The sequence below is a fragment of the Lampris incognitus genome, chromosome 1, assembly GCF_029633865.1.
Source record: "Lampris incognitus isolate fLamInc1 chromosome 1, fLamInc1.hap2, whole genome shotgun sequence".
NCBI classification, from domain to species: Eukaryota; Metazoa; Chordata; class Actinopteri; order Lampriformes; family Lampridae; genus Lampris; species Lampris incognitus.
The window spans coordinates 98,574,080-98,599,827 of NC_079211.1; the positions used below are offsets into that span (position 1 = coordinate 98,574,080).

At 44.0% G+C, this 25,748-nt stretch overlaps 2 protein-coding genes across 6 annotated transcripts; both read left to right on the forward strand.

The window, feature by feature from the left end:
* Window positions 1–277: 277 nt before the first annotated feature.
* Window positions 278–6,560, forward strand: LOC130121278 (gamma-glutamyl hydrolase-like). 4 transcript variants are annotated; one of them, XM_056290175.1, is made up of 10 exons: window positions 331–406; window positions 1,643–1,701; window positions 2,377–2,491; window positions 2,749–2,799; window positions 3,434–3,518; window positions 3,868–4,006; window positions 4,591–4,697; window positions 5,092–5,185; window positions 5,320–5,457; window positions 6,168–6,560. In XM_056290175.1, exons 3-10 carry the CDS (start codon window positions 2,409–2,411, stop codon window positions 6,284–6,286), a joined length of 816 nt encoding a protein of 271 aa, XP_056146150.1. In that variant the 5' UTR covers window positions 331–406; window positions 1,643–1,701; window positions 2,377–2,408; the 3' UTR covers window positions 6,287–6,560. The 4 variants fall into 4 exon arrangements, with proteins under 4 accessions (XP_056146141.1, XP_056146150.1, XP_056146159.1 ...); XM_056290166.1 differs by lacking the exon at window positions 1,643–1,701 and having other exon boundaries at window positions 278–406; XM_056290184.1 differs by lacking the exon at window positions 1,643–1,701 and having other exon boundaries at window positions 365–406; window positions 2,337–2,491.
* A 578-nt stretch (window positions 6,561–7,138) lies between these two features.
* LOC130122475 (RING finger protein 122) lies at window positions 7,139–25,728 on the forward strand. 2 transcript variants are annotated; one of them, XM_056291411.1, is made up of 6 exons: window positions 7,139–7,247; window positions 13,902–14,058; window positions 21,982–22,027; window positions 22,151–22,192; window positions 22,376–22,455; window positions 24,768–25,728. In XM_056291411.1, exons 1-6 carry the CDS (start codon window positions 7,223–7,225, stop codon window positions 24,880–24,882), a joined length of 465 nt encoding a protein of 154 aa, XP_056147386.1. In that variant the 5' UTR covers window positions 7,139–7,222; the 3' UTR covers window positions 24,883–25,728. The 2 variants fall into 2 exon arrangements, with proteins under 2 accessions (XP_056147386.1, XP_056147391.1); XM_056291416.1 differs by lacking the exon at window positions 7,139–7,247 and adding an exon at window positions 11,947–11,965.
* The last annotated feature ends 20 nt before the right edge of the window (window positions 25,729–25,748 follow it).

Below are 25,748 nucleotides of genomic sequence, written 5' to 3' on the forward strand. Positions count from 1 at the left end.
TGGCGAAGCTAAACTGTCAATTTATATCGCCAGAAAGAAAAAGATAGAAGGAAAACTGTGTGAAGAAATAGTCCCTGTGTTCACCTCTCTCGTAAAAGCCCGTTATAATTGATTTTAGATTTCATAAACTAATGAGTAGCATGTGTAGGAGCCATTTGATCTCGTCTTTTAAGAACTTAATAGGTCCCCTGGGTGTCACTCTAATTGCTATGGGCTCGCGGCAATATAGGTGGGAACATTCAGGCAGGTGACTGATGTTGCTTGACGGAGGGGAGCACGCGGCTTTTTGACCGCTCCGCAGGTGCGGGCCACGCTGGGGCTGGCAAGCGATGCAAGCGTGCGTTTGGAATATTGGACGGTTTATGGATGTATGACGCCCATGTGGATTATGGACTGAAACATCGTGGTGAGCGATAAATATCATAACGTCTTAACTTAAACAAGTCTGAACTTAATTTCATAGACACGCGTAGCGCGAAGTGGCTACAAGCGTGTCCATTAGGTGCCTGTGGCGTTATAGTGACGTCATTTTTCAGTGACGAATTCATTTTTAGGGACGTTTTCAGATGTTACGGCTGTCTGTTTCTATGAGTCTTTGTTTCAAAGTTGCTGTTAATGTGTGACATTGTATTAAAGTTTTTTTTTTACGTCAAAAGTCTCCAAATAAACGTGTCCAGGTGAACCGATTCAACGTTGGGTGAAACGTAATGCTGACTTTACCGCGGTATACCCAAATAGTTGCGATAGTTTGACTGGGCTCGTTAAACTGAAGCTACTGGCTCTCCGGTGGGTCTCTAGACCATTGGGCTGAGTTCACAATTTCGAGACAAACTTTGCACAGGTTACCGTTTGAAACGCGTGCATACGATCTGACGTCTGCTTCGTTAATAGGGAGCCCGTGCTGCGCCGCGAGCTTCCGCGGCGACTCGCGGAGTTTTTTTGTTTTTTTTAAAATATTTTTACTGAACGTTGTTCATATTCTTGGAGAAAGTTCATTATAAAACAAACATGGCAAATATACATTCCATCCAAAAATACATAAATAGATCCAACGTGCCAAAGGGAACAGTATGTAAACATTTCTATACAGTATATCAGGAAGTACATAGAGATTGAATGTCACATGACAAATATACGGTAATGTATTATGAAAATAAGGGTACAAACAGTAATAAATTAAATACATGACATGCACTAATTGAAAATAATAAAAACATATTCCATCATACAAGGGGGAATTAAGAAGGATATCAGTCTTCTGATTCAGTGGGAAAATGTCTTAACACCTCGTAAATCTTTAGAGCTTTTGTATCGGTCATTAGTTTTAAAGATTTCAAGTATAATCTAAATGCATTTAAAAAAAAAACAACAAATTTGGGGGATGACTTAAAGTATCTATTTTTATGAATAAAGAATTTGGCTAAGCAGAGGATTACGTACTCTCGTGTCGGCCGTCAGCGATCGCGCGCTCCAGGAGTTTAACCTGGCCACGCCTTCCCCGTTGCTGCCCCTCGCTGCTACGGCGGTTCCTTCCGGTTACGAGCGCTTCCTCTATGCCTAACGCTCTTTACATAAGAATGCGAGTCGACGCGATGGCGGGCGCGGGATTTGTCCTGAACGTGTGTTTGCTCTTGGTCAGCAGCAGCCATGCAACGCCGGCGGAGTCCCGACGGACGACTCTCAACGACAGACCTGTCATCGGTGAGCCGAGGGAACCGTCTATGCGAATGTGCTCAGGGGAACAGCCAAATGATAAAACACAGATCACTGGTCGACAAAAATATAGTTTGTTTTTTTTCTTGCATGGACTTTGGAAACTGTTTTTGGCTAAGTTTGGGCTGCTGAATCCAAATCTGAGCTCAGATTTGCTCTATCACGTCAAGTTTTTGTGCTACCTGTATGCTCCTTATTCAGGATTTTACAAAAGTTGACCATCTAGTCTGACAATCTTGGTGGGAATAAAAATGACCCCTATTCATTTCCTAAGTAATTTCATGCTAGGCTGAGTGTTGATTTATTCATTGTAATCATTTTTGCATCTATCGATCTTCTAATGCAACAGTGTTTTTTTTTTAACTTCGAGTGTAAAATTGCTGTTTTCTCAAAAATAATGATTTTTCATTGTTCAAAAACCTGATGTGATAGGCAAAAACTAATGCCAGATTTGGATTCAGCACCCAAAAGTTAGCTAGAATCCGTTGAAAAACCCCATGCAAGAAGAATTGTGTTGACCAGTGTATAGTTTAGACGTGTCGAGGAACAGTTAAATCTTGAATCAAGTTTATAATTCATGACCCCCTCTATGTGTTGGGGTTGACTTGGTTTTTGCTGCACAGTTGTCTCAAGGGTGCATTCAGTGTGGTGTGTGTCGCACAGGCATTTTGACTCAAATTGTTACGGATGCAGCCATGAAACCATTTGGGAAGACCTATATACCCGGTTCCTATGTGAAGTACATTGAGTCCGGGGGGAGCAGAGTAGTGCCAATCCGGTAAGTCCTGCAAATTAATAGCTGGGTATGAAAACACACCACCAAAGATAACCTATTAGCGATTTTTACCTGTAATGAAAACTTGATCATCCAGGCTTAACATAGAAAACTTCAGTCCAACACTTGCTTGGCTATAGCTGAAACAGCATATATTGTCTTGTAGCTGACTAGACTGTTCTTATAATCTGCAGTGTAGTTTTCATTGAGTTTTATTCAATATCTCATCCCTTTAATCAGCATTATTCATTCACACACAGATTGACGCTGACCATTGCTGAATATGAAACAATATTCAGGTCCGTTAATGGGTAAGTTATGAATTAAGTGTTGTATATGAAGTTGCATGTGATTTTGTGTCCCTCAAAATTAATTGAAAATAAAATGGATGACCTTATCAGCCTTCTATATAGATCAAAATTGCAACTGAATCTTTAATACATTCACTTTAAGAGTCGCACATTGTAAGTTGATGGCTATAGCAAATGACGTGAGCGTCTGTGGGGCCCTGCTGCTCTGTGACAGTGTCTGAGAAGGATACTTGACATCTCAGCATATGTATTTTGCATTGCTTTTTGACCATTAAGCGTAGTTATTCAAGAGTTTTCATCGACTTTGACAAGTTGTTATGATTTCTGTCTACTCAGCAACACCCAGTCCTTAATGTATGTCTGTTCCATCCTGGAAGAGTGATCCCTCCTCTGACGCTCTTCCTTAAGTGTCTCTCTTCTTTCTTTTTTTTTTCCTGGGAAAGTTTCACTGGATTTTTTCCCCCCATCATCTGAATCGAGGGTTGAAGGATAGGGGCTACAGTACATTGTCATTTATTGTATTTGCCTGTTTTGGAGAATGTGATGTGAATGTAATGCCCCTTCTTAGACAGTAACTGTTATTTAGGAGCATACAAATAAACTTGACTCGACACTATCCTTCATCTCTGTCAAGTCTACTTCTCATCGGGGGAGCAGTAGATTTACAGACGTCGGACTTCGCTAGGGTGGCGAGGATCTTTTACGGGCTCGCCCTGACGGTGAGTCCAGTTGTTCTCTTAGTTTTTCTCTGAATGGTTGTGACAGACTGTCTCAGTCAAACTTTCTTCACTAGCTACTCACCTGTTTGTCCATACCAGTCATATCATCTTCTCTCCTCGATTTGCTGTCTCGGGGTTTATTTCTTAAGCTGTTCTTGAAATGCAATGAAAATGCCCTTGTCATTGAGGAGGCGGGAAGACCTTGTTAAACAGTGAAGCTCATTTGCAGTGAATTTGTTAGCAATTCTTTGTCTTTCAGATACTATTTTTAAGGCCATTTCATACTGCAAAGTAAACTTCCAATGGGTATCTAAGGCTATGTGGTGTTATGTGGCTGTGTGTGTTACAGGCCAACGACGCAGGGGACTACTTCCCCATCTGGGGTACTTGTATGGGTATGCAGCTATTGACTGTAATGGTGTCGGGTAAGAATCTGCTGACAAAGACCACAGCTGAGAATGTAGCCTTGCCGCTTAACCTGACTGAAGGTAAGCACAGCCGGGTCTCACATTTTTGTAATATCTTACAGCGTTTTTGTTGATGTGTTAAGTATTGTTGATGTCAATTAAGTTTGTATTACTATATCTGCCAAAGGACAGATACTGTATACAGTGAGAGCAGTTTAACTTGTTCCTGAATTAATCGCCTGGTTTTCAGAGCATTGCCACCTATTAAAGATATTAAGTTTAGGGTTTTTAAAGGTGCACTGCAGATTCTATTAATTCGGGGATGTAGAGAGATTTTGACTTCAGACCTATAGGAGATTATATTTTCACATTTTATTTGTCGTTCAGAAAATAAGTTTAGACATTCAACCATCTGCAGATGAGGCACTTTACTGCTGAAGGGGATTAGCCTAATAAAAAGTGCATTTACCAAACTTGACCACTTAGGGTCAGTAGATGCAGGTTTCAAACTTGATCAAATTGGAAACTGAACCAAAATAGTGGCGCCCCCCAGTCAACCACCTTCACTATTATTAATTTAAAAAAAATGTTGTGCAGTTGATGTATGCTTCTTTATGGCTTACATGATTTCTTTGAATTTTCTTTTCTCTTCTCTACCCTCCCAGAGGCTCGCTCCAGCAGGATGTTTGGGGGTTTTCCCAATGAGCTCATGAAGGCCTTGTCCATGGAGGCTCTGACGGGTAATTTTCATCACTATGGAGTCACAGTGAAGGTATGTCCTTGTGTCTGCTGACAGTGCATATTTCAGTTCCTCTTTTGCTGCTTTTGTCATGTTCCCATTTCGAGAATTAAAATGAGAGATTGCTTTGTTTGAGAAAATCCACAGGGAACTTTGTCTCGGATTTTGTCACAATTTTCCTGATGCCATGACACATAAATAATCTCTCGTGTTAAAAAGATTGTTTAAAACGTGCTACACGAGGCTTGCCAATAAAGTACAACAGGGCGCAGTGCTAAAAAAGAGTTCATGACATAATTTAGATGAACAATATATTGTGTGTGTGTGTGTGTTTGTGTTATTGCATTTACTTGCTGCATAATGATTCTTTTTCCATTGGAAAACCAAATGGTTGAAATTTAAAAAAAAATGATGCACTTGTTTGCAGAATTTCCAGGAGAATGAGGATCTGCAAAATTTCTTCACCATCCTGTCAACAAACATAGCCGATAATGGAGCCCATTTCGTTTCAACCATTGAAGGTTAACATGGGCTTATCTTTGCATGACTTTGTCCTTCCGGAGTAGTCAATATGTTATAATAGCACAATTGTCATGCATAGGGTTCACAATAACAGCAGTGAACCATGTTCTTGTTTGTGTCTCGTTTGAGCAAGGTAAGAGATATCCATTCTATGGTGTACAGTGGCACCCAGAGGTGAATCGATTCCAGTGGAATCCCAAATATAACTTTCCTCATTCCACGCATGCTGTGCAAATATCCTCTCTCTTGGCAGAATTTTTCATTAATGAAGGTAAGCTGGAGATGGTGAACACAGTGTACTGTTAACCCATATTAAGTCATTGCAGTTATCAAAGGCAGGAAGTCATGGGCCACAAAAATTGTGTGTCATCTTAGATTGGGATTAACAAATGGGAAAAGATAAATCTGAATAACACGTATGCCTTTTAAGAAACAACCCGCCCACGTCCGCGGTGGCGTAGCGGTCTAAGCATCGGCTTGGTGTCGATGCAGTTGCCCACTGGGGACTGGGGTTCGCGCCCCGGTCTCGTCAGATCCGACTATGGCCGGACTCGAAGAAGCAGCAATCATTGGCAACGCTGTCTTCGGGAGGGGGCGGAGTCGGCTTGTGTTCGTCATGTGAATGCGTCTCTGTGTGTCGGAAAAGCAGTGGTTCGGCTTGGATTCGCCTTGTCGCGAAAGTGGGGAGGCGCTTTCCTTCGAGACTGCCGGCCGGAGAGATGCAGTTGGCGAACGCATGCAATACGAGGGTGGGTGTTTGAATTAAAATAGGGATCAATTGGCCACTAAATTGGGAGAAAAAAGGGAAAAATCAGAAATAAATTTATAAAAAAAAAAAAGAAACAACCCGCCCAAGTTTACAGCATACTCTTGACAAACAGATTGAATATTAGTACCATTGGTTTTGTGCCATGGTTTTAAGATATTCTATCCTATTCTATTCTATGCCCCATTCATCTATCTCACTTATGCTCTCTTTAGGTAGGAAAAGTTTGCACTCTTTTGACACGCCTGAGGAAGAAGCCTCATCACTGATTTACAACTACACGCCTATCTTCGGTGGAAACTTCACGGGATATGAGCAGATTTATTTCTTCTGAGGTCTTAAAAGTTCCTGGTTGTTTCGCTCCTTACATCGAAGGTCCCATTTAGTCTGAGAGCTGCTGGATTTAATCATAGCCCTCCAAACAAAGGTTGATTCAAACCATGTGTGTTGACTCAGTGTGCATATTTATGTCGTTATATCAACTGAAAATCTCATGTTTCTTCACCTGGACTCTTGCCTCAAAAATGGATTCGAGGCTGAAGACTTTACTGAAACTCCAATGGCCTACTTTATAATGGTTTTTTTTTTTGGTGATTTTTGAAAATATGTGCCTGTTTTTAAAATAATGATGGATTTTCCAGTGCAGACTTTAGTGTCGTTAATGCAGCTGAAACACACCCGTTGATTGCATAGGTCATTGGTGGGAGTGATGGTTGGTTGGTGGGTGGGGTGCGGGTGGGGGTTTATTTGAGTAATCACAGCAGACATGAATAAGATACGGTCACTGGCACAAAATGCATCAAGTCCATCCAACCGAGCCGTCACAACACAAGTTGGCACAGACATCGGCTGCCGATTGGTCCTACCGGGCTGTCAACAACGTTCGCGGGGTGGGGGGGGCGGGACCAGGAGAATTGAGCCCCTGTCGTCTAATAATAATAGCAGTCAATCCAGGGGAGAGAAATCCTATCATCTTTTCCTTTTCCCCCCCGCCCCCCAAATGATTGTTGAGGGATGAACTTCCGTGCAAATATAACATAGCTTATCCCATTTCTCCCCCCTTTCAACTTTCGAAAAAAAGATATCCTAAAATACATAGCCTTGTAAATTGGTTTTTTTTGTTTTGTTGCATTGTTGTCTTCTCGCGAGCTCCGTGGTTGATCGTGGCCCACGCAGAACGAACGGACCCCCCGCTCGTCGTCGCTGGCGCGTTGACGGCTTGTTGGTAAACACGGATCGGATCCCGTCCCCGACTTCCTCCGGCGCATTGATGCACCCGTTTCAGTGGTGTAACGGTGAGCAGTCGTTTTATTGTGTGCTACGGGCCTCTTGAGATATCTGCTAGAATCAAGATTAGTAATGGTGTCACTTATCTGGTAATCATGGCACGTTGTTGGGGTAGAGGAGGGGGGGTAGGTGGGGGGGGACGAGATCGCAGTTTGTTAGCCTATTGATAGTCTTCCACTTTAACAAAGAACTAGACCACCGTCAAATAGACGGTACGTGTCTCTTTTATTTTCCTTTTTTTTTTTTTTGCAGCTCAAAATAATCCAGAAAGGACGACCGGTGATTAAAAAAAATGGTGATGTGAATCATTTCACTTATCCATTTTTTTTAGTCTGCCGGTCGTTTTATGTGTTGATTGACGATGCCTAAATAGTCTACGGACACTACAGACTAACGGGACTGGTTGATTTGTGCACTACCTTAACTGTCACGCTTTATCCCGACCGGACTACCTTTAATAGTCAGACCCGCCGCTACAGGGCTGTCTCATTTGTGCTTAAGAAAAAAAACCCGAGTTCCACTGGGGTAATGCAGTTCATCTTGAACACGTTTTGAGTTTCTCGGCTTCACTTTTAAGCTTTCGTCAAAAACTAAACCCCCCCCCCCAAAATAAATAAATAAATAAATAAAATCTCCAAGGGCAAAGTCTGAGCAGCTGCTCCGTCCTGTTTGAGCCGTTACCCCATGACCCTGTTTGTAGGGGAAGCCGTGCGGTAATCTATCGTGCACGATCTACAACACGAATCTCCTCCTCCGTCGAGGGGATGGTGGCAAGTCTTGCGATGTCAGGGTAACGCACCCCGTAGACGAAGGGACTGCTCGTCTTTCCTCTGACTCGTCTCGTTAAACGCAGCAGCCACCGTGGACTGTTGGGAAGTATTCAGACAAGAACAATTACTCTCTTTGTGCAGCTCAACACCCCTTTCTATTCATTGGGGGAAATAGTGGTGTGTATGTGTGAGTGTGTGTGAGCACAAATGCATACACACATATTTTATATATATATATATATATATGTATATATATACACACATGCAGACAAGCATGCACAAACATGCAAACACATGGAAACAGTGCATGCGTGCAGTGTGAGCACAAATGCATACACAGATATATATATATATATATATATATATATATACACACACACACACATACATGCAGACAAGCATGCAAACACATGGAAACAGTGCATGTGTGCAGCGTGTGAGTATAAATGCATACACAGATACATATATATATACACATACATGCAGACAAGCATGCACAAACATGCAAACACATGGAAACAGTGCATGCGTGCATACAGACGTATGTATGTGCATTTACATACACATGCACGGACAAATACTTGCACACGCATTGCAGAATGACTCAGAATGTAGACACAGTATGAAGAAATAACATGCTGCTCCAAGAATGAAAGCAACACCAGCAAGCCACGGTTTCAAATCGGTTTCATGTGTCGAGATGGGTGATGAAAACAGCAGGCCCCTGTTCCAGTGTTCATGCACGTTAGTATGACATCTCTGGTGGCGTTATGCGTGTGACGGAGTTCAGAGAATATCGTTAAAATCAGCAGCAGGAATGAATTTTTCCCTGCATGTGAACTGTTGAATATTTGATGGAAAACCTTGCTTGTAGTGCACGCTGAAGCAGCAGCTTTGTGTGAATATTGCTCATGAAGGACAGCCCCCCCCCCACCACCACCACCACCACCAGGCATCTCAGGAAACGTCTCTTCATATTCACAATATTTTACTGCTCCTCGCAAACTTTGATTTGAGGTCATCTACAATGAAGATGCGAGTTTCCAGCTGGCACACTAGGGGTCAGAAGGACCGTTTCAGATTTGGCATCCCTAAAAGAAGAACTTTGACTTGGCGCGCCTTCTCTCAGCATCCGCCAGTCTCCGCGCCATGGCAACCGGGCACCTCCTGAGTTTACCAATATGGGTCAGTGGTCACGACGGGCTCCACCCATAGAAAACAACGGTGTGTAGCCATTTGCCTTCTGTAGGTGCCAAGATGGAGATTAGAGGAATATATGTGCATCGATGTATGCGCACACAGAAATACAGGCAACACAAAAGCCTCAAATACACATGACCCACATTTGAGTCATGCAGCCTAAAGGGGCCGCACAGGTGCTAATGTGTCGCTAGCTGTGAACTGAAACGAATACAAAGACAAGTGTGACTCGGGTGCTGAGAACGGCTCCCTTCTCCCATCTCTCTGTCTCTGTGTACTTCTAAGGTAGCCTGTATAGGCAGGGGCACTGGTGACACGCAGTGTGCTTAATGAGTCTGTTCTTTGATTTTTGCATTTTTTTTTTACATTTCTCCAAATGTGCAAATGCGTGTGCGTGCGTAGTTCCGTCGGACTGCCAGCTAACGCCTCCGTGCTTAATGTGCTGACTTGAGGGTTAGCCGGATGCCAGTGTCTTCAGCATTGATTGTCTCTCAGGGAGTGAAGTACTATAGAGGTGGAAGTTGCACCTGTAGCCCCCAGTCTGGCTCAGAAGAGGCAGTAAACGGAGCTAAGAGCGCGGCAGTATTGATCCTCTGATATAAAATGAGCTGCTGTGATGAGAAATACATAGACCAATAACGAACAAGCATCGCAGTGAAAGGGGTTTAGAACAGGCGTTTACTGGGCGTCCGTGTAGTTTAACAGTCTATTCAGTTACCCACCGACACAGGGGTCGTTGGTTCGAATCCCCGTGTTACCTCCGGCTTGGTCAGGCGTCCCTACAGACACAGTTGGCCCTGTCTGCGGGTGGGAAACTGGATGTGGGTATGTGTGCTGGTCGCTGCACAAGCTCCTCCTCCGGTCGGTCGGGGTGTGTGTTGGGGGGGAATAGCGCGGTCCTCCCATGCGCTACGTCCCCCCAGTGCGTCCTCCTAGCGAAACGCCTCACTGCCAGGTGAAAAGAAGCGGCTGATGACTCCACGTGTACCGCAGGAGGCAGTGGTAGTCTGCAGCCCTCCCCAGATTGGCAGAGGGGGGTGGAGCAGCGACCGGGGCGGCTCGGAAGAGTGAGGTAATTGGCCGGATACAATTGAGGGGAGGAGAGGGGAGGGGGGGGGGTTAGAAAAATAAAAAAGTAGAAAAGATGTTCACTGTGCAATTTCACATTAGGATAAGGTTGCAAGGAGTATCCGGTGAAGTGAAGTCCACCTTTTAGACCGTATTCACTGTCTCTCATTGGGTTAGCATGACCCAGCTCCCACCGAGCCCTCACTCCACAGGCAGGGATACCAACCCCATCTAAAGACACACTCAGAAGACCCAAGGCACAATTGGCTCCCCCTCTTTCTCTCTTTGTCCTTCTGTAGTGTCTCTCTTTTAATCTGTCCATCTTGCTGTCTGTTTCATTTGTCCGTATCTGTCCATCTTGCCGCCTCTAATACTGGCAGTTGAGGAATACAAGCTAATTCCTCAAGAGTCCATCAAATTTACCAGAAGTGTAAACGTAAACACGTATATGACACAAACGCGCACGCACACACGTGCACGTGCTCACGCGCACGTGCAATAAACAAAGCCCATCTGATATCACGATGACACAGTTGCTCCTCCCCCACCCCTCTTCTGCTGACCTTGACCGCTCGCCGGCAGGGGGATACAGTTAAACACGGGGCAGCTACTTCATGACAGCATCGAACACACACAGAAGAGTCGCGTTACAGGAGCAAGGTGAATCAGACAAAGGGGAGCCGCTTTTAATGAACATACCATCTGTTGGGCTTGGAATACATTCCGAGTCCCCCCCACCCACCCACCCACCCACCCCAACCCTCAGCCCCCCCACCACCACCAACGCAAAAAAGAAACACATGTTGCCGCACACGCGTTCTCTAACAGATGGGGTGCAGCCTCAAATGCACGAGAACGAGTTCCTAAACTGACAGCAGAGGTTCGTCGTCTTTGTAGTGTGCAGGAACAGACACGGGGTTGACGTTGCCGCGGTGCAGCTTTTAGGCAAAAGGCGGGCGTCGATCCGCAGCGGGCGTCGAGCTCCGGAGCGTCGAGTCGCTGTGATATCGTGACATTGTGTCGCTTCGTCAAAATGTCACGTTTCAGGTTTCCATTTCGCCGTCAAACAACGCGCGGCCGTGGCTCACAGCGGCGCCCCCGGTGTGGTGAAACGCTTACTTGATAATAAAAAAATTCAAAAAATGAGGGTGAACAGAACGTGTATATTATAAGGTGGTGGTGGGGTGGGGGGGGGGATAAATCAAGATATAAATGGAAAGTTCAAATATAATGGGGGAAAATACACTGCTGTGGCGTGCGGCAGATGACGGGTACGGTGACCCCAACACCCCCGACGAAGGCGGCGACGCCGAAAGGCGTTGGTGTTTTTCGCCATTTTCAATAAAGGTATTTTTTATATATTTAAAACCCGCCCGCTGCTCTACTGCCGTAGAAGGACGGACGTGCAACGAAAAAGAAAACACGAGGTTCGTTTGTTGCGCGCGTTTCATCCGCTTGACGATGGGGCGTTGGTGTTTTGAGGGAAGGGGGGGGGGTAAAATAAATGATGAACTGGAGGCGCGCGCCGGTGCTGCTCAACTTCCCTTTCCTCGTGCGGAAAAAGCCTCGACTTTTAAATGCTTTATTTGTAAAACTCCACCCTGCCGGTCTTGTCTGGGACTCATTTGCATCATGGCGGGATACATTTCGTCGGCTGTCCTCTAAAGGAGTGTATTTTAGTCAGTGGCGTAAGTTTCACTTGAACATTGGGGGGGGCACATTTAGCGGGGGGGGCGTCAGGGGGTCCTCCCCCCTGGAAATTTTGAGCATCACACATTTAATTTCCTGCATTCTGGTGAATTTGCATGCACCAATTTGCTCTTTTCCTACATCAATTTATTGTGGAAATGTCTTATTTATGTCAAAGAAAAACAACTTTCTACGTAATTCTCTCATCTTACTCTCTTTTTTTGCACCAAAAAAAGCACCGGGTATCTTCTGTTACTTTCCTCTTGCTCATGTTGACTCTGTGAATGAAAGTAGTAGATGCATTTGAACTAATGCAACACCCTTGACACAAATTGGTTTGTAGATGTACCTATTATGTTATCTCACGTGCCCGAAATGATGAGTTCAAGTTCATTTCAGCTAACATAAACGTCTATGGGCTACTGTTAGCAAGCGCTAGCTAGCTAGCTAGCTAGCTAGTTCGTGAGGGGGTCTGAACTGATAACCCCAAACACAAGTTATAAACTAGATAAGGCTATAATTCATCCGGAAATACGTAAGAAAATCTTAACTCAGAAACCCCAAAGGTAAGAAAGGGTGGTGTACTGGACTAGACAAGAAAGGGTGGTGTACTGGGCTAGACAAGCAAGCTGGCTAGCTACGTTACTTACACTTGCTTACACGACCATTCATGCTCCAGTCTCCTGGTTGTCAGGAGCAACTGCAAGACAGCAACGAGGTCGGCAGTCCCAGTGGCAAGGTTAAAATGGTATGGTCCAAGCATAGGGGTGTATGAAATTGTTGAAAAACGGGTACGAATGACATTTTAAGTAGTTTGACTGTCTGTGTTGTTATTTCACCTTTTCTGGCGAGGGAGTTAACATTATCATTCATGATATATTTTTTTTGGGGGGGAGACAAATTCACCTCTTCTAAATATTGAGGGGGACATGTCCCCCCTGACCCCCCCATAAATTACGCCTGTAATATTAGTACACGATAGGAGACCGCCGGTTTGTTTAAACGAGCTCGCCGCACACTTTCTCATCTGTGCATGTTGCCGGCGTCTTCCAAATCCACTTTAATGGGTTCACTGGAGAAAGACCTGTTATCAGACTCAGAAATGAGGCTGTCGCTTGGCATAAATTACAGCCCGGTTGCCTAGATACGGCAATATATTATGCTTTATCTGCTAAACCGGTTTGTCAGACACTGGGCCTTGGAGTGGGAGTGAAACGGAATGAGCTCTTCGCGAGGCCTATCTCCTGAACTCTGTCGTGTTTTAAGCGGTAATGTGGTCGATACGTTTGGACAGTATTTTTAGAGAGAGGAGTGGGTGGATAGTGTTAAAAAGGACTCTTACTCTAGTTCTTAATCTGTCTCTCAATCTCTCTCTCTCTCTCTCTTAATCGCTGTCCTTTGTCTCTAAAACACAAATGCACATGCACGCATTGTCCCTCATTCTGATTCTCATTATAGCTCATTCTCTCTCTGTGTGTGTGTGTGTGTGTGTGTGTGTGTGTGTGTGTGTGTGCGTGCGTGCGTGCGTGCGTGCGTGCGTGCGTGCGTGCGTGTGTGTGTGTGTGTGTGTGTGTGTGTGTGTATATGGGAGGGTGTGTGTATGTGTATATAAAGCTCCAATGTTTAGCTTCTTTTAGAAAAGGACACAGCTGCAGCTCTGACCCCCTCAGCTGCCCATGAACCGGAGGGTATTCACTTAAGTTTGTGTGTGTGTGTGTGTGTGTGTGTGTGTGTGTGCGTGCGTGCGTGCGTGCGTGCACACGCACGCACACAGCCAATTGTGTGTGAAAGATGAGGATTCTTGTGAATGGAGTGTGTGTCCGGCCTGCTCCATTGTGGCCCTTCTAGCAAGTCTCTTTTCTCTGGGCTATATACTCATGTCCTCCGTAGGGTACCCCACAGTATCTAAATCCCCATTCTCGTACCCACGCTCAGGGTGCTTCTGTGGTCTGGGACTGGTCTACTCCAACAAGTCGTGCACCATGCCTCCCATCACCTTCCAGGACCTGCCCCTGAACATCTACATGATCATCTTTGGCACAGGCATCTTTGTCTTCATCCTTAGCCTCATCTTCTGCTGCTATTTCATCAGGTAAGAGGAGCAGGGACGTATGAGAAAACTGTGAAATGGTGGAAAGTGGTAGACTCCGGTCCGCGGTGGTGCAGCGGTCTAAGCATCGGCTCTGTGTCGATGCAGTTGCCCACTGGGGACTGGGGTTCGCGCCCCGCTCTCGTCAGATCCGACTATGGCCGGACTCGACGAAGCAGCGATCATTGGCAACGCTGTCTTCGGGAGGGGGGGCGGAGTCGGCTTGTGTTCGTCACGTGAATGCGTCTCTGTGTGTGTCGGAAAAACAGTGGTTCGGCTTGGAGTCGCCTTGTCACGAAAGTGGCGAGGCGGTCTCCTTCGAGACTGCCGGCCGGAGAGATGCAGTTGGCGAACGCATACAGTGCGAGGGTGGGTGTTTGAATTAAAACAGGGATCGATTGGCCACTAAATTGGGAGAAAAAAGGGAAAAATCAGAAATAAATTTATTTAAAAAAAAAGAAAGTGGTAGACTCGGTAAACTCTGTGTGTGTGTGTGTGTGTGTGTGTGTGTGTGTGTGTGTGTGTGTGTGTTGGAATGTATTGGGGTGTCTTGGTGGCTCAGCCAATTAAGCGCATATATATATATATATATATATATATATATATAGATTGAGGCCTGATCGCTGCATCTCGAGTTTGAATCTGGCAATGGGACCTTTGCTGCATGTCTCCTCCTCCTCTCTTAACCGTGTCTTTCCTGTCTTATCTCTACTGTCCTGTCTAACAAAGGCTTAAAATGGCCAAAAAAACCATACATTTCCAAAGAAGTTATGTGTTTGTGTGCATATGGTATGTAATTCAAATGTGTGTGTGTGAGAGAGCGATAGCCAGGGTGGAGAATAGGTGAAAAAGAAGGGAAGGAGGAGGGTGACCTCTCCTGCCGTTCACAATGAGCTCCCTGATGAGCCGAGGGGACGATAGTGTCCGAGGGACAGGATACGAGGCGGCAGGAAACAGCCTGCCATAGTGTGTGAGGACAGACGTCACTGCAGCGAGGGGGGGGGGGAAAGAAGAGAAACTCCGGCCTTCTGGTCTGTGACTCTCATACTCATGCTGTGGACATTTGGCTTATTAAATGTGTGTTGGTATTTCTACCACGCGCGTTTAATGCCCAACGACTGTTGCCCTCTACACGACGGACATAAAACAACATCGACAGATGTCCGATCGATACTACCCCAGCCAAAATTTCCATGTAGAGGCCATTTGGCTTGAAGATGAGCTGATAGAATAGAAGAGCCTCATTCAGAGTTGTTTGTTAGTTTCACTGAGGACCCGGCTGTACCCAAAAGTGGGTCCTGATTGGGTTTTTCAACTGGGTAACAGTGGAACAATCTGGCCTGTGCCCACACAACCCCCCCCCCCCCATTAACTTTAGTCCATATGGAGAGCAGTCAGCTCACATCTGGGCCTAAGAAAGAGTGTATGGCGTAAAGGCTCACCGGCTTGAAACTGTTTTTCTCAAGTTCGGAAGACCAGCCGCTCTGCCTCTGTCCCGTCTCCTCTCCTAAAACGACATCCGCGAGGTCTAATCTGAACATGACAAAACACACAGCTCTCCCCGAACTAGACTTGAAGATACACGAGCAATGGGGATGATCTCAGCAACACCGCCTGCCGTCAGGCCGCAGCACTGAGTGACAGCATCACGTCTAAAAAGGCGTCATTAATTCTCCTTCATTCCAAAATATGTAAAGTTTCTCTCTCTCTGCTGCACGGTTTTAAACGTGCTATAAACATACGAAGTCCTGTATTGTTAAGCCGTGTGAGGCGCGTGAGACCACTGGGAGCCTCCGAGGGCCTCTCGTTCCTTAAAAAAACATAGCTAGAAAAAAAACCAAAAACAATGGCTCAGAAAATCTTAAGTATTTATAAACGTGTTGCCGTAGCTGCCGAAGAGATGATTCATTACACTGGTCTACAAAAATATGTTGTTTTTTTTCTTGCATAGACTTTGGAAAATGTTTTTGGCTAAGTTTGGGCTGCTGAATCCAAATCTGAGCTCAGATTTGCTCTATCACATCAAGTTTTTGTGCTATCTGTATGCTCCTTATTCAGGATTTTACAAAAGTTGACCATCTAGTCTGGCAATCTTGGTGGGGATAAAAAGGACCCCTATTCATTTCCTGAGTAATTTCATGCTAGGCTGAGTGTTGATTTATTAATTGTAATCATTTTTGTATCTATCGATCTTCTAATGCAGCAGTGTTTTTTTTAACTTCGAGTGTAAAATTGCTGTTTTCTCAAAAATAATGATTTTTCATAGTTCAAAAACCTGATGTGATAGGCAAAAGCTAATGCCAGGTTTGGACTCAGCACCCAAAAAGTTAGCTAGAATCCGTTGAAAAACCCCATGCAAGAAAAATTGTGTTGACCAGTGTTATTATATTGGACTTCATTTCACTGTGCTTCATTTAAACCGAGAACGTGTCCTTAGAGCGACGCTCCTATCTGGACCCGCCTTTTACCAGCTACGTGAATACTACACTGCACGTAATACACAAGACCTGCAGTCCGGAGGGACGTTTGAGAAAAGGTCAACTTGTGGCATAACGTATGAAAGCATCAGGGAGGTGGCAGGCCATACGCTTTCCCTCTGAAATGTACGTGCAAATTATTTTTTCATGTCCTCAGAGTAGCTACAGCAGAACGACCTGGCACGGTGAGCTCTCGGAGGCCGCATCTTGTCCATTTTGTGCATGCGCTGCTGTCGGATAGTTCAGCACACACACAGCCTTCGTGTCATTCACAATTTGAAACTACTGGTGATTCGCGATGTTACACACCCAACATTTCCAGCGATTACAAATAAAGACGCGATATCTATGTATTAAAAGATAAATGCAGGTGGCGTGGTGGTCTATTCCGTGGCCTACCAACACGGTTGGTTCAGGCGTCCCTACGGACAAGGTTGGCCGTGTCTACAGGTGGGAAGCCGGATGTGGGTGTGTCCTGGTTGCTGCACTAGCACCTCCTCTGGTCAGTCGGGTGCCTGTTCGGAGGCAAGGGGGGGATAGCGTGATCCTCCCACGCACCACATCCCCCTGGCGAAACTCCTCACTGTCAGGTGAAAAGAAGCGGCTGGCGACTCCACGTGTTTCGGAGGAGGCGTGCGGCAGTCTGCAGCCCTCCCCGGATCGGCAGAGGGGGCTGAGCAGCGATCGGGACGGCTCAGAAGTGTGGAGCAATTGGCCAAGTACAACTGGGGAGAAAAAGGGGGAAAATCCCCCCCCCCAAAAAAAGAAAAGAAAAGATAAATGCAATCCTTCCTGAGTTATCAATGCGACGGTGCTGAGGCCTCTCCTCGAGGAAAGCTAAAAAGCTGCCTCTCTGCAGAGGAAGGAAAACAGCTGTGTGGATGTGATGTATCACTGCATAAGTTGTGTATATACTACATACATACATATATATATATATATATATATATATATATATATATATATATACACACACATATATATATATACACACATATATACACTACCGTTCAAAAGTTTGGGATCACCCAAACAATTTTGTGTTTTCCATGAAAAGTCACACTTATTCACTACCATATGTTGTGAAATGAATAGAAAATAGAGTCAAGACATTGACAAGGTTAGAAATAATGATTTGTATTTGAAATAAGATTTTTTTTACATCAAACTTTGCTTTCGTCAAAGAATCCTCCATTTGCAGCAATTACAGCATTGCAGACCTTTGGCATTCTAGCTGTTAATTTGTTGAGGTAATCTGGAGAAATTGCACCCCACGCTTCCAGAAGCAGCTCCCACAAGTTGGATTGGTTGGATGGGCACTTCTTTGAGCAGATTGAGTTTCTGGAGCATCACATTTGTGGGGTCAATTAAACGCTCAAAATGGCCAGAAAAAGAGAACTTTCATCTGAAACTCGACAGTCTATTCTTGTTCTTAGAAATGAAGGCTATTCCATGCGAGAAATTGCTAAGAAATTGAAGATTTCCTACACCGGTGTGTACTACTCCCTTCAGAGGACAGCACAAACAGGCTCTAACCAGAGTAGAAAAAGAAGTGGGAGGCCGCGTTGCACAACTGAGCAAGAAGATAAGTACATTAGAGTCTCTAGTTTGAGAAACAGACGCCTCACAGGTCCCCAACTGGCATCTTCATTAAATAGTACCTGTTAGAGCCTGTTTGTGCTGTCCTCTGAAGGGAGTAGTACACACCGGTGTAGGAAATCTTCAATTTCTTAGCAATTTCTCGCATGGAATAGCCTTCATTTCTAAGAACAAGAATAGACTGTCGAGTTTCAGATGAAAGTTCTCTTTTTCTGGCCATTTTGAGCGTTTAATTGACCCCACAAATGTGATGCTCCAGAAACTCAATCTGCTCAAAGAAGTGCCCATCCAACCAATCCAACTTGTGGGAGCTGCTTCTGGAAGCGTGGGGTGCAATTTCTCCAGATTACCTCAACAAATTAACAGCTAGAATGCCAAAGGTCTGCAATGCTGTAATTGCTGCAAATGGAGGATTCTTTGACGAAAGCAAAGTTTGATGTAAAAAAAATCTTATTTCAAATACAAATCATTATTTCTAACCTTGTCAATGTCTTGACTCTATTTTCTATTCATTTCACAACATATGGTGGTGAATAAGTGTGACTTTTCATGGAAAACACAAAATTGTTTGGGTGATCCCAAACTTTTGAACGGTAGTGTATATATATACACATACATATATACATATATATGTATACTAGAAGAACCCCGCTAAAGTGGTTTGGTTATCCACCCGTCTAAATCTCCCTCCTCTTCATCCTGCCATAGCAGGCCACATAACATATCACCTGACATGTCCAGAGCCAATCACAGCAGAGCATTTTAATTGCTTGCTACCTGTCACTAACTGTGCCCTAACTGCCCCTTTGAGGCCAATAGTTGTTCCAACCACGCATATTTCACATACATGACATTGCATACACAATAACATTAAAGGGGGAGAGGGTCACATTTTCCAGGTTAAGGGGGGGGGGGGTGAAAAAATCAAAAATGCTCAGAATCATCTCAAATGCCGAGAAAAGTGGGTTTTTTTTAGAAAAATGCATATTTTGCATATTTATGCATAATTATGCATAATTTTAATTTTCTGGGATTTTTCCCTTACTCTCTGAGACAATACCTACCACCTCCAAAGAGAATTAGGATCATAAGTGCTTTAGTTTTCGGTCCCGCTATCTACACTAACTAACACACACACACTAACACCACACACACACATTACGAAAATATGAGTAGATATATATATATATATAGTATATTTGCAATTTAATGTTGTTGTTATTGAATGTAAAATGGAACCTGGAAATTAAAAGGTCTAAAAGGTTCAAATTTGCAAATGTTCAAAGTTTCTATTTGATTAGAAATTAATTATTTATTAAGTTATTGTATTTTTATTTATTTATTTTTACTACAATGGCCCTAAAACACCGTCGTAATAATTGACCGTTGGCAGTATGCGAAAAAAAAAAGAAAGAAGAAGTTTGGATCCTTCCCCCCTTTTCTCAAAGTGCTCCCGGTATGAATCACAACCGATGAGTCACTTCCTTTAGACCACCCGTGAGAATGAATGTGTGAAGGTAGTCTCGGGTAGGAGTGTGATTGTGAATTCATTTATAGGCTTGGATGATTCATCACACGAATGCAGAGTGATGATTGCCATGCTCTGCTGTGTGGGGGGGGGGCAGGTTTCCTATTATCCCTCTCAGATGTGATCTGATGCCTGTGTCGGAGGATATTGGGATGCTCCATTATAAACACTTCAGCTGCACGCTGGCATTGAAGATCTCAGGCTGCCTTTGGATGTTATTCATCTGCATCAAGTCCCCTCAAATAATAATAATAATAATAATAATAATGCGGCGTTTGTTTTCTTTTAGCTCCTTTCGGTGGTGCCCTGCTTGACATTTCTGTCCCCTTTAGAAACACATGAATCTTGAGGAGCTGATGACTCCTGCTGTGCTTAAAGGCAAAGTCGGTGTATGTGGGCTGGAGCGTTTGGTAGTTATCGTTGCCTTCTGGGAGATTTGGTCATGCCTTCTCATTGTGTTGCCCGCCCACCTACCCCACGCCTCACCCAGCATCCATTAGGTCTCTGGTCTTATATATATATATATATATATATATATATATATATATATATATATATATATATATATATATATATATATATATATATATATATATATATGTATATATACTAGAAGAACCCCGCTACAATGAAGCGGTTTGGTTCTCCACCCGTCTAAATCTCCCTCCTCTTCATCCTGCCAGCTAACCGCCTTCCCCCTGCCCCTAACCCCCCCCCCACTCCAACTCCCTCCCCCCAAATGCTCAGAATCATCTGAAATGCCGAGAAAAGTGGTTTTTAGCCATTTTTAGAAAATGCATATTTTGCATAATTATTATAATTATTATAATTATTTTTAATTTTCTGGTCCTCTCTGGAACAATACCTACCACATCCAAAAAAAAATTAGGATCACAAGTGCATTTTTGCAAAAATGCATATATTTTGCGTAATGCCAAAACATTTCTAAGTCCGAGAAATTTTTTTTATATAGGTGAAAAAAAATCAAAGATGCTCAGAATCATCTGAAATGCCGAGAAAAGTGGTTTTAAAGCCATTTTTTAGAAAAATTCATATTTTGCATATTTATGCATAATTATGCATAATTTCAATTTTCTGGGATTTTTCCCTTACTCTCTGAGACAATACCTACCACCTCCAGAAAGAATTAGGATCATAAGTGCTTTAGTTTTCGGCCCGCTATCTACACTAACTAACACACACACACACACACACACACTAACACCACACACACACACATTACGAAAATATATGAGTAGATATATTTAGCTGTCAGTTTTTTCAACAAATAAATCCTACTATATTGTACAAGCTGGGTTATTGGTCGTTTTGTAAGGATTTTCTATTGTTAAGTACCATGCTGCGATAGCTGAACGGAAATATCTAAAATCTCCACCACCTCCCCTTTCACCCTCTTCATGTCACTCTCCTGGCAGGGCGACTCTCTACAGCATGTATAACGTGCATCCTCGCATTGTTCTGCATGGCAGATTGTTATGGGCAATCAACGCAAACAATAAACCAAGAGAAGAACGGAACAACTAAAAAAAACAAAACTCCTATCATTTCCCACTTTCAAGCAGTGACGCAACGAGTTATTAATTCCCTTACCGTCAGCCAGAAACAACGTTCAGCTTTCATCTCAAATGCCCATGTTGCACTTTGTTTTGGGCCACGCCAACAGACGTGAAAGACATACTATGTTTAGTTGTGTAAAAACAGCCCCATAATAGGGGGACAAAAATAACTGTCTGTACAGAGTCGGCTTGGAAGACGATAAAGATCTTCCATCTATTGTTGGGATTGGGGGTGGGACAGGGACTCAAAGAAGCAACACACTTATCAGCTGTGTGTGTGTGTGTGTGTGTGCGTGCGTGCGTGCGTGCGTGCGGTAAAGGGGGCTGGAGTGCACAAGGGTGCGCATGTGCATGCACATACATCGTGAGTATGTATTTTCACGGGGTAACGTCTTTTTCTATGCATGTGACGTGGGTGTGCACACTTCCGCTTGCGAGTGAATATGCATGTGTGTGGGCTCTCATACGAGCTGTTTGACCAGATAGTCCCCATGCAGCATCAAAGCGTGCCTAGTAATTACATAGCTGCAGACACGCGGTCAGAACTTTCATTTGACCACAGCCAGTTAATTACTGTGCAGCAATGAAAGCAATTGGCACAATTGACCCGTTATTAAACTCGGTTTAGAATGGGCATCATATCATATCATTGTCTTGTAACAGAAAATAACTCGAATGTGCAGAGAATAGATATGCAGAATTTCAGCGAGGTTGTTCATTGATCTGTTTGTATGCCCGTCCACAGTAAACTACGACACCAGGCACAGAGCGAGCGGTTTGGGTACAGAGAGGTAAGCCTGAGGGGGGTTATTCAACAGATGCCGTCAGACCTTAAAATACTTTTCTTTTCTTTTTCTTTTTTTAAGATTCTTCCTCCACCATTTTCTTTTTTTTTAAAAATCTCACCCTTACAGGTAGTTTTAAAGGGAGATCCCAAAAAGCTGAATCTTCATGGGGTAAGAGAAAGACTGGCGTTCACACATAGCGCACCACAGCGAACACATATTAAGGCTTATCTAACTCGAAATTAACGGCTGTTTGCAGCGTCCTGTTAAACAAATCCAAGAATTAATTGGTAAGTGATTGCCCTCAGTCTCGTGCCTTATCTCTCGCTCCCTCCTCTGTCACTCACACAGCAGACGTGCGCCGTCTGCCTGGAAGACTTCAAAGTGAAAGACGAGTTGGGCGTGTTGCCATGCCAACATGCCTTCCACAGGAGGTGGGTACGAGACGACGCAGTGGCGTCACTTCTGACTTTTGTCACTGGTTTGTGTGTGTGTGTGTGTGTGGGGGGGGGTTTACGAGCAAGAATGGTTGCGTTCAATCTCATCGTTAAGTTGAAAATTGACACGTTTTGTGAAATGTTCTGGGTGACTTTCAAACGTTAGCTCGGTGGTATCCCTCCCCCAAATATTTAAACTGTTAGCTCGGTGGTATCCTTCCGCCAAATATTTAAAATGTTAGCTCGGCGGTATCCCTCCCCCAGACATTTAAAACGTTAGCTCGGTGGTATCCTTCCCCCAAACATTTAAAATGTTAGCTCGGTGGTATGCTTCCGCCAAGCTAAACGCCACAGGACAAGATGTAGCGTTGATGTTACGCTGGCCGCGTGTTTGCGGACCGTAGGATGGTTAGGGCAGAGGCTGCAATTCCGCTATTTGGCAGCAGGGGGAGGGTCCCCAGAATGTCCGCGTACTGAAATGTGACGGAAGGCTTCACTCTGTAGACAGACGGCTGTCATTCTAGCCAAATATTTCGGTGTGTACAAAGCAGTGTGTAGCCTATGGAATATGTAGCTATTTCTGTCTTCAAAGGCGAATAAGCGCCTCACATCTGCAAGGCACAGAGTAGCCTAAGGGAGAGGTTTACAGGTGAATGAGGGGATGGGTGAACCCACTGTTTTTTTTGTTTTCCATCTTCTGTTTGAGAGTGTCTGGGGATGCTGAGATGACAAGCTGGGAGAAATACAACTGAAGGAAGCTGCAATAAACTGGCCTGGAAAACTTGCATTACACAACCACGTATAGGCTGTTTATTTTGCACTGCTTTCTCTTTAGCTGCTGCACACCTGAGATTAATCACTTAGGACCCTGAGTTAGTTGAACTGGAACATCCTGTTTCCACAATAAAACAACACAGATAAAGACAATAAAACAAGACATTTCAACAATAGTAACAACCATTTGATTTAATCAATTATTTTTACATTTACCAAAATTTACTTTTGAAACTGTCACATAAATGTTAATTGATCAGCAACACACACACACACAGTTTTAAGCTATTCACATAAGAAATACAAGTAAATGTAACTTTGTCCAAATCACCTGTAACTTTATAATCCTGTGTATCTTCTACATCATGGAAACAGACAAGCCATAGGAAACAAAAAAGAGTGTTGGCCTTAAAAAAAAGTGTGTTGGCCGAAACTCTGAAACCTTCACAATATGAAACACAATTGGATGAAGTGATTAATCTCAGGTGTGCAGCACCTAAAGAGAAAGCAGTGCAAAATACACACTGCTTTGTACACAATATGTATAGGCTACTATGTGTCAGTAGTGTCGCGGGTTGTTAGGAATGAATAACACACACACATCACAGAAATGTGTTTAACTGACGTTAGTTTAATATATGTTACAATATACGTTACATCTGCTTGAAATCAGCGATAAGTCCACCGAAATATTTGGCTAGAATGACAGCTGTCTGTCTACAGAGTGAAGCCTACGTCACATTTCCGTACGCGGACATTCTGGGGACCCTCCCCTGCTGCCAAATAGCGGAATTGCAGCCTCTGCCCTAACCATCCTACGGTCCACAAACACGCGCCCGGCGTGCTAAAGTTAGGGCGCTGGTCTGACGTCAAGGCGCTGGTCTGGCGTCAGCGCTGAACGATGCATCGTTTCGGAACAGACGTTGCAATATACGCGTGAGCCATTTTCCCGTTGCAAAAGGTCCGATGTAAGGCTAGCTTCCTTAGGTTTCTTATTCCTTGATGATTTATTTATTTGTTTATTTATTCATTTATTTACTGAACCCAAATTTAGCAAGGCCTGCTATAATACGATTACTTTTGAAGGAAAAAATTTCCCTAGTACAGTAAAATGATTTTGTCTATCCCCCCTCTAAAATCCAAGAGTGATAAATGCATTGCAAATGCAGCTTTGAAAGTTAAAGGCTGCACGGATCTGGTGAAACTGTGTCACTCCTTTTTATTCGTTAATATTTCAACACATGCCACAAAAAACAAAAAACAGTTTTTTTGTTTTGTTTGTTTGTTTTTTTTCTCCAATAGCGCTCATCCGTGTCTAACATTTAGACTGGGGTTTCTCCAAAGCATTTTGAACATGGAAAATTCATCTGTCTCTCTGCAGTATGGGTGAATGTGAAGAGGGAGATGGTAGTGGTGGGATGGATGGAGAGAGAAAAAAAAGGTGGCAGTTAGGAACAAAGCTTTGCTCTGATGTCTGTTTAGGACATCTCATTTCTCCCTTTGTTTGACCTCGTTCTCTTTGTTCCCCTGTACAGGTGCTTGGTAAAGTGGCTGGAGGTGCGCTGCGTCTGCCCCATGTGCAACAAACCCATCGCCGGCCCCCCAGAGCAGCATCACAGTATTGGGACCCTACTGGACGAACTGGTGTAACTAAGGAATCTCTGCCAGCTTGGCTGGGATGTAGCCAGACTAGGCAAGCTGGTAGAAACTAGCAACTGACAGGAGGACACTGTTACGTTGTAATAACCCAGTGAAACACCAACAAATGATGAGGCGGGGTAACCTAGTTACAACCCGGAGAGGGACTCTGAGGGATGCCGTTGCCTAGCAACTACCCCTGAGTTGGCGACACACGACACCTTGTGGTGTCTGAGAGATTATCTTCAGCCATTAACTCCACACATCACTCCACCACTCTCCTCCTTTCAGCATACCCTTGTTTGTTCAACTCCCTCTCTTTCTCCACCATCGCCCCCTCACACTTCCACCTCTGTCCCTCTCTCTTGTCACATTCCCTGAGGCTGAGAGCGCTACTGAGATGGAAGAGCAATACAGCCATGTTTTACATATGTGAACAAATGGGTAAGGAGGGAAATGAGCATTGGGTTGGAGGCAAGATCCTCTCTGAGCATTTTCACATGATATGATATGATATGATATGATATGATATGATATGATATTGATTGGAGAGTCCCAGTATCGATACAGAAAATGGATGAATATCGGGTAATCATGCCTGCCTAAGTTTATTTGAAACAAGAAACTCAGAGACGGTTAGATAGATAAATTGGTACTTCCTGCTCAGAGAGCTTGCCTACAATGCAAACAGAACTGGAAGCAGCACAAAGAAGTGTTGGAGGAAGCTTCACTACCTAGTGAGTTTCACTGCTAATGTCACAAATACAACAAGATATATGTGTTAAGAACGGAAAAGAAAATCCAACAATGTGCCAGAGATGTTGAAGCTGGCTAAAATTTAGCTAGAGTAAAAGAGCTGACTTGAACCAAATATTTCT